The 9,555-nt window shown below is 42.1% G+C and overlaps 1 protein-coding gene across 1 annotated transcript; it reads right to left on the bottom strand.

The window, feature by feature from the left end:
- Nucleotides 1–2,256: 2,256 nt before the first annotated feature.
- On the bottom strand, nt 2,257–9,018 carry cpox (coproporphyrinogen oxidase). The gene is made up of 7 exons (XM_056411227.1): nt 8,381–9,018; nt 8,140–8,283; nt 7,897–8,007; nt 7,641–7,782; nt 4,815–5,033; nt 3,177–3,281; nt 2,257–3,081 (listed from the first exon to the last, which is right to left on the bottom strand). Exons 1-7 carry the CDS (start codon nt 8,946–8,948, stop codon nt 2,997–2,999), a joined length of 1,374 nt encoding a protein of 457 aa, XP_056267202.1. The 5' UTR covers nt 8,949–9,018; the 3' UTR covers nt 2,257–2,996.
- Between the last annotated feature and the right edge of the window lie 537 nt (nt 9,019–9,555).

The following is a 9,555-nucleotide window of genomic DNA, read 5'->3' as shown; positions in this document are numbered from 1 at the left end:
ATGTAGAGATAGAGATAGAGATTTGGGCTATTTGACTGTAAATAGTGAATATATTGTAATTTAAATGCCCACCGTTTTCTTATGGGGGTTAGAGGGAGCATTGAGACCTAAGCACTTAGTGAATGATCAGGTGGAACCAAAACCACAGATTTAAACTGTGCACAGCTGCAACGTTGGGCGTTAATAGACTTTTTCACATTACAATCTGTAATTTGATTCATTGTTGATGTCAATAATATCACTCAATTCAGGTTTAAATCGTCAAGTTGCCAAACTAATGCATCGGTCCAACTTCGGAATACACTTGTGAATGTTCTGAAGTTTAATATTTAAGATAAGACCAGCAGTAAAGTGTGGGGGGGGTGCTAAAATGTGTTTTGTGTCAATGTGTTATATGTACTTATATTTTGGTAATGCATGTAGCCTAGTCCGTACACCTGAGGATGGATCTGGCTCTGCACTGTGTATTGATGGTCAGCGCTTGCTGGCCCCTTCCTCCTGCTGGGCTGCTGATGATTCCTTAGAGCCTGCTTTAACTGTGAAACATCTCTCCCTGTGCTTTATGCAAATATAACCGTGTTAGAAATGACCACAGAGTCTTCTGCTGGACCACTTTCACGAAAAGCACACTGGCGTTTCTTCAAATAGTTTGCAGCTCCACCATGCGTGTACGTTGTGGAGTGACTTCCACAGGAATGTGGGTCAAAGCAATATAAACCAGCTTTGGGGAAAAACCTGCATCAGCGGGGAGAGATTCTGTATTTAACAACACGATGGACAGAGTTCACGTTTAGCATGTCTTGTGTACCTGTATATAAATATGTATAGTCTACGTGTGAAAGTAAGGTAAAGTGAGATTGTTTTTTTTACTGCATAGGAATGCATAGTGTAACTCGTATACAGTATGCTGTGGATAAATGAAGGCACTTCCTGTGTTTAAGCTCAAAATGGGCCGTTTGATGAAAACTAGGACAGTCGGCCATTATGATGACACTGTAAACCTAAAAAAAAAAAAGTGCTCATGCTCTAGATGCAATTTTCCTGCATACACTCGAAAAACCCAAAATATATGTCTGATGTTCCCAGATAGTGACGAGTGCCACATTTCCTGTTCTCGCCTCACCGAGTTGGAGCACTGATTATGATTTGTGAGTTGACCTGTGAACCTCAGCACAACGACCATGAACTGCTGGTGGGGGTCGTGGACACGTTGGTTCGGTCAGTTGGTGGACTGTTACTTGCAGAGCTCTTTTTTTTGTTTATTTTTTACAATGCCTTATCAAATAAACTGTTCTATAACACTAAATGAAAGATAACTTGTTAGAAATCCTTCATGTGCAGAAGCTTGAATTAATTTGTAATTAAACAAAGTGCTACATGTTACCTGAATTGAATTCAGTGCCATATGAATGAAGTGTTTTGTGTGTTTCAACTTGTCGCCTATTCCCTGCTTGACTCACCCAAAGATCCACAGGATGCCTGCTTTGTCTTCAAAAGTATAACAATTTATCAATCAATTTAGTGAAAACTTAGGCCCTAAAAGAGCCCTAAGTTTCTTTATAGTTTAAGTATATTTTAGTATACGTTTTTTATACTTTTGTATGCCAATTTTAGGATAGTACAGTTTGTAGCTTGTTTTCAATATGTCTATCCCAAAAGGTCGTTTGTGTTTAATCATCGTGTCGGCACAACGATTCGGTACAGTTCATGGATTCCTGCCACATTTGGCATCTGAAAAGAAAAAACATTTGAGAGCTCACTGGCCCATCGACTGACTGCTGCTCGATAGCATTACGCAATGTCCCCTTAAAGTACTGAGCTATTCCTGTATTGATGTCAACCAGACTATAACTTGTTTTAAGTAAGTACATCATAACTTCTTTTATCAGTTTACCTGAACTTTATATCTTTTTTATTGCACACAATGACATCGTGACCCTTTAGTGTGACTTCTTCGTCACATTNTGACCTGGTCTTGATTGGGTGATTGGTTGTGGGAGGAGCCAGCCTTAATGCTCCTTTACTACATGGGGAGCATTACCCACCACAATATTGGGACATAGAATACTCAAACTTTTTTTTATGACATTGGGCATAAGCATTTTTGTTACATATGACACTGACTTTATGCAATTTTCAGTGGCATACTATAATGTAAGTTATAGGGCATACTTATAAAGCATAATATATGCCATTTGAAATACTTTTCATGCGCTTCAGATATGTGTTAAAATAAATAAAGAATGACTTCAACAATAGAATCAAAAGGTAACAGAACCAACTTTATTATAATTGAAAGCTATACATTATTTTTACATTTCGAAATCCATTTACATTCAAATCTCCTCAATGAGCCACACTAGCTATGACTCACTTCCGACCTCGCTGTGGAACATGCTCCATCATCCAGCTATCGGCTTACTTCTGCTCAAACAAATGAGGTGCCTCGACATCAAAAAGAGAATAACAAAGTGAATGGGGCTCAAGAGGGAGCAGTGCATTACTAGTCTGTTATTATTTAGCTTTGATTGTCAAAAAAAAAGAAGATGTATCAAAATGTAATACCAGTGGTGGCTCACGTGTATGCTCAGCAGCTCAGTTCCCCAATACTTTCCCTTCCAAGCGCTTTGTTTGAGGAGAGGAGATCTCCAGAGCTTCAAGCAGAGCAAGCCACATTGAGCACAGGTATAGAACAACTAATTACAGCTCATGTTTAACACACAAACTTCTTAAAGAAGCAAATAAGTGTGAGATGACCTTAAAGCAGGTACCATTACCACGTGGTACCACGAGTGGTAATGCAGTCCCAATGTGATTAAGTGTTATCAAGGATGACTGGGAAGAGAGAAAAGTACCATTGCAGATTAAAAAAACTTATCAAGCAAAGGCATTTTAATATTATATTGGTAAACAGTTCTGCTGCTGAACTAGTCAAACAATTATAAAAATACAACAAGGACAATTTCCTGGAGGTTTTGTCCATTTGAACCTTGTGGTTACACCCACTCCTTGGGGTTTCGTAAAACCTCCAGCATCTCAGCCTCCAGGGTACCGTTGGCAGGCTCATGCATGTACTCCCACCTGAGGACGAGGGATGAGTCGGTTACCAAGCAACACAGACAGCTCACTACCGTCATACAGCAGGGCAGCAGTGCTTCGCACCAGAGGGATCTTACCTGGCAGTGAGGGGGAGGGACATGAGAATGCTTTCAATTCTGGAGCCAGGCGTAGCCAAGCCAAACTTCACTCCTCGGTCATACACCAGGTTGAACTCCACATATCTGCACCGCAAACACACACACACACACCCCACGGTTATCATCTCACTTTGTGTGGCTTTTCAAACATTACAAGGTGGATATCACAACATTGGGAGCATTTCCGATACCTCTAAACAATGGCGACGGCTCACAGTTCACAGCACTATCAGTGTTTAGCTGAGTTAATAGCTGTGACCGCCGTATGAGAGCAACGGCGTGAGCGAGCAGGTGGGGCACACGCTCAGAAGCACCAACGTGCACACTAAGAGCACGTCAACAAGAATGAAGAAGCTCGGATTACAACATGCAGAAATAGAGAGAGAAGGCGGCTTCATTCTCTGCTCAGGTAGATATTACTCCATTATATCTTTACACAGCAAATATTTATTAACACTGAATCCCTGAGGCTCGGGACGGCGTTATCAGCTTCCGTGAAGGATCATGCTTTGAAGCACACGCAGCCAGCTATGTAAACAAAGCAGGGAGGAGCTCTGATGACAACACACGCACACACGGAGAACTGTTCAAATCCTCTGTGGATGTTCATTAGGATTCAAACTAATTGTTAATGTATTATAAACTCGCTTGAGGTATGTCGGTAATCAACCACTTTTAACATTTAGTTTTCATTATTTTTGGTCAAAGTTAGAGTTACACTACCGTTCAAAAGTTTGGGGTCATCCAGACAATTTCGTGTCTTCCATAAAAACTCACTTATTTATCAAATGAATTGAAAATTGAATAGAAAATATAGTCAAGACATTGACAAGGTTAGAAATAATGATTACTATTTGAAGTATTAATTTTGTTCTTCAAACTTCAAGCTCAAAGGAAGGCCAGTTGTATGGCTTATATCACCAGCATAACTGTTTTCAGCTGTGCTAATATAATTGCACAAGGGTTTTCTAATCAGATATTAGTCTTCTAAGGCGATTAGCAAACACAATGTACCATTAGAACACTGGAGTGATAGTTGATGGAAATGGGCCTCTATACACCTTTGGAGATATTTCATTAGAAACCAGACGTTTCCACCTAGAATAGTCATTTACCACATTAACAATGTATAGTGTGTATTTTTGATTAATGTTATCTTTATTGAAAAAACAGTGCTTTTCTTTGAAAAATAAAGACATTTCTTAGTGACCCCAAACTTTTGAACGGTAGTGTATTTGATAACGGAAGTCTTCCAGGTTGTGGACTTCAGTTTACACAGGCTGTGCATGGAGTCTGAGCCCACATCAAAACTAACTAACAAATAATTTGGCACCTCATTGATGGGATTCCAAGTTACTTTTTTTATTTGATCTCTTAATGAAGGAAACTAAATGTTAATTGTAATGGAACAGCCATCATATGCCTGTTTGTTTATTTCTGTCACATCTGTCCTTTACTTATGACTGCTCCACATTAGGGTTATTCAGTAGATCTGGTTTAAAAAGCCAAGAATTAAAATGGGCTATGAAATATAAAATCTCCTTTTAACCATCTCCTCTACTAAATGCACACCTTACTCATTAACAGCCACCACCTTTTCTGTGTTTTTTTACTCACCTTCCTCGCCGTACCTGCTGCCAGTCCTTCTCCTTGTCAGTGAAGGAGTCGTTGAGGCGTTTGTAGACAATGGGCAGGTAACAGGGCACAACAGTGCGGGAGCAGCTCTTGACGAAGTTGAACGCTTCCTCCTGACTGGGGGAGTCCAGGTCATCGAAGAAGATGCCTCCTATACCCCGAGTCTCTCCTCTGTGCTGGACGTAGAAGTATCGGTCACACCTAAATATATACACCAAAATAAATCAAATTAGAAGTCGTTTTTGGTTTATTTTTAAATCAGAGCTGGACTTTAAAATATTCAGTAGATCTGGGCTCTGCAAATACATCATTTAAAGGCAAGAGGAATAAATAAATTAAAAATAAATCAGGTGAAAGCATATCTATAGTGACAGTTTATAAGGGAGTTTATATAGGGATTTGCTAATTAAGTATATTGCTAAAGCTAGAAGATAGCTAAACTTGGCATTAAGACTGGAAACAAGGGGGGGGAAACAATTTAACCTATACAGCTCAGCCCAAGCTAACCCAGCTACTGTCTGTAGCTTCATTTTCATAACATACAGATATTTGACTGAATTGATTGATTGAAGTAGCTGTAATGAAACCTCTCCTGAAGAAGCCCACTCTGGATCCAGAGGTGTTGGCTAACTCCAGACCGACCTCTAACCTCCCCTTCCTCTCTAAGATCCTTGAGAAAGTAGTCACACACCAGTTGTGTGACTTTCTACATCATAATAGTTTATTTGAGGAGTTTCAGTCAGGATTTAGAAAACACCACAGCACCGAGCCAGCACTGGTGAAAATTACAAATGACCTCCTAATTGCATCAGATAAAGGACTCATCTCTGAACTTGTTAGACCTTAATGCTGCGTTCGACACCATTGACCATGACATCCTATTACAGAGACTGGAGCAGTCGATTGGCATTTCAGGCACGGCACTAAGTTGGTTTAAATCCTATTTATCAGATCGATCTCAGTTTGTATTTGTAAGCGATGAAGCCTCGATAACCACCAATGTTAGTCACGGAGTTCCACAAGGTTCTGTGCTCAGACCAATTTTATTCACCTTATATATGCTTCCTTTGGGCAATATTATCAGGAAACACTCCATAAACTTTCATTGTTATACAGATGATACTCAACTATATCTATCGATAAAACCAGAGGAGAACAAACAGCTCACTAAAATTCAAGCATGTCTTAAAGACATAAAAACATGATGACCTGCAACTTCCTGATGTTAAACTCAGACAAAACTGAAGTTATTTTACTTGGCCCTGAACACCTCAGAGATCAATTATCTGGTGATGTGGTTTCTGTAGATGGCATTGCCCTGGCATCCAACACCACTGTAAAGAATCTCGGCGTTATCTTTGATTGGGACTTGTCCTTTAACTCCCACGTGAAGCAAATCTCAAGGACTGCATTTTTTAATCTACGTAATATTTCAAAAATCACATCTTGTCTCAAAAAGATGTAGAAAAACTGGTTCATACATTTGTTACTTTTAGACTAGATTACTGCAACTCCTTATTATCAGGCTGCTCTAATAAATATCTTTGGTCCCTTCAGTTGATCCAGAATGCTGCAGCTTGTGTACTCACTAACACAAAGCTCTCTTAACCTACAAAGCCTTGATTGGTGATGCAGCTCCATCATATCTTAAGGAGCTTGTAGTACCTTATTGCTCCACTAGAGAGCTGCACTCACTAAATCCGGGGCTACTTGTGGTTCTTAGAGTCTTAAAAAGTAAGATGGGAGCCAGAGCCTTCAGTTATCAAGCTCCTCTTTTATGGAACCAGCTTCCACCTTCAGTCGGGGAGGCAGACACAGTCACCTCATTTAAGAGTCGACTTATGACTTTCCTCTTTGACGGAGCTTATAGTTAGGGCTGAATCAGGTTCACCTGGCTTAGCCCCTTGATATGCTGCTTTAGGCTTATAGCTGCTGAGGGATGTTTTAGGTTTACACTGAGCACCTCTCTCCGCTTTTCTCTCTCCTTTTGGATGACTTTTCATCTCTCCATTGTACATTATAAACTCTGCTTCCTCTCCGGATTCCTTGTGACTTCACGTCTCATAGGGTCCATTGGACCTGGCTGGGTCTGATGCCACGGCCCTGCTGATGCCCCGCCCACTCCTCCTCTCTACCTCCATCTGCCTGATGAATTATGGAGGTCTGGATCGTGGTCCATGCCGACTACCAACTATTCATACACTCTGTCATACTCATTGAATGTGTTGTAACTCTGTAATGCTTCCTTCTGTATACATGACATCTAGTGCATCTGTCCATCCTGGAGAGGGATCCTCCTCTGTTGCTCTCCTGAAGGTTTCTTCCCTTTTTTCCCCGTGAAAGGGTTTTTCTATTTCTTGGGAGTTTTTCCTGATCCGATGTGAGGTCCTGGGACAGGGATGTCGTATGTGTACAGATTTTAAAGCCCTCTGAGGCAAATTTGTAATTTGAGATATTGGGCAATACAAAATAAACTGAATTGAATTGACTGGTATGAATCATCTCATCTCAAGCAAATACACCCATTTCTATTAAATGCAACTTTAACTTAAGTGGATCAAATGTAATTATTGTGAGACAAAGCAGATAAACCACACCCGTCCCTTTCTTATCCCAAACGGTCAACGCCAGGGCAAAACATCTTTTTTTGCAGCTATTAGGCAAAGACTTCCTCTTATCAGCATCCTGCAGTGAGAATACACCCACTGCAATCCTCACGCACAAACACATGCAAGTCAGACCAACACATGCGTACGTGCTGAGGCACACCTATTCACTAAAGCAACACTTTCCTCAGCCTAACTGTACCATTTCTTAAAGTCGGGGTAGTACTGCGGGTGGTGCTTGTCACAGGCCTCCTTCAGGGTGTTGTGGAAGTGAAAGGCATCTTCTTTATTAACATACACCGGAGTGAGGTCTGTGCCTCCACCAAACCACCACTGCTTAGTGCCTGGAATACACACGGAGACATAAAAGAAAGAAACAAGGGTCATCGTTCATTCATCCACTCAATAGTGTCACTGACACCAACACACAGCTGCTGATGGCAACGACTGACACTCACCATCTTCCTCTTCGATCTCAAAGTATCTGTAGTTGAAGTGCACTGTGGGGATGTGGGGATTCTTAGGGTGGATGACGGAGCTCACACCCATGGCACAAAATGGCAACTTACCTGAGAGAAAACGGGGCATGACGTGAAACTCGATCCATTACATATTGCTCTGAATGTAAGTTACCACACCTCTTATCAACAGCTCCATCAGGCTGAATGGCTGCAGACAGATATCAAGTTTACAAAACGTACCATCTTTCCCTTTGAGGACTTTCCCTCTGCTCTTCATCTGCCTGGCAGCCTCCTCGGTCAGGTTTCCAAACACCACTGACACATTGACTCCTGCCTTCTCAAACAACTTTCCATCTTGCATCACACAGCTGATTCCTCCGCCACCTGACACACACACACACACACACAGGCGGAAGAGAGACGGACATTAAATTGGTTGTGACATTTTCCGAACAATTAGACTTTATCCAGTTTTCCTCACCTTCCTTTCTCTGCCACCGGTCCACCTTGAACGTCCCGCCGTCCACCTCCTGCAGCGCGTTGCAGAAGTCGGCCTGCGTCTCCATGATCAGCATTTCCATCCTTGTACGCATCTCCTCTTTCCTCTCCTCCAGCACACCGACGTCGGTCACCGGAAGAGACATGAACCCCCGGCATCTCTCCAAGATGTCCCCATCGGGCTCGCTCTCCTCCGCGGCGTGGGATACCTTCGTAGCCATTTCAGCACGCTGGAAGTGGTTGGCGTTAGCTAAAAACCCCGCGACTGCCGCTGCTGCGGTCACTGCTGCGGCTGCACTGAGCGCCAGGGCTCCCCTTCTGGTTCCCCCGCTTGCAGATCTGCCTGCAGTCCCTCGGGACATGAAGCGCACGCTGGAGCCTCTGGAAAACCATCTTGTACCCGGAAGGAAAGCCACTGAGTTGCCGTGAATGCAGGTAGACAGCAAACGTGACTCTCCAGCACCAGAGAGCCTCTTCATATGTGGCATCAAACATCGTCTCGCGGAGGTCTGAGCCGTTTTGTTTACTGAGCAGAAGACAATGGTGGCCATGCTCCCGGTGTGTATAGTCCGTCGCTCGTCGACTCAAATCATGATCACAAGTTGTGTCTGCGTGTTGTCAGTCGTGTGTCAAGTCACGTAGCACGTAGTAACAGAGGCAACATGGGTAATGTCGTTCTTTGACGAGCTCTCCGAGCAGTGACAGCCTACAAAAAACCTTCAAGACCCAAAATGCACTGCGCATAAATGCAGATGCTGCGTTCAAGGACTCCTCATATGCTCCGTGTTTTTTCGTTACAATTAAGACGAATTCAAGCTCGTCTGTTTGTTAGTTTGTCACATATTTTACTTGCCCAGTCTTCAAACAAGTGTCGTTACAATACAAAGTCATAGCAGCGTCTACTGGCAATAGGAAGTCAGTATTATATGACAAACAATCTGATTTGCATGACATGTACATGATGTTGTCTTACACTTGTTATAGAGCTTGTGTATTTATTTTTATTTGCATCAAAAGGAACGTAAACCGCAGCAACAAAAAACTCTCTGGGCAGTTAATATATTCGACATCTAAGCATAGAAAAAGTGTAACATTATAAAAGCATTGTTCATTAACTTAACTTTGAAAAACCAATGATCAAAGTCCACCTCCTCTCGT

The sequence above is a fragment of the Pseudoliparis swirei genome, unplaced genomic scaffold (assembly GCF_029220125.1).
Source record: "Pseudoliparis swirei isolate HS2019 ecotype Mariana Trench unplaced genomic scaffold, NWPU_hadal_v1 hadal_167, whole genome shotgun sequence".
NCBI lineage: Eukaryota > Metazoa > Chordata > Actinopteri > Perciformes > Liparidae > Pseudoliparis > Pseudoliparis swirei.
Note: the sequence above shows the minus strand (reverse complement) of the source record. Positions and strands in the feature narration are given on the sequence as shown.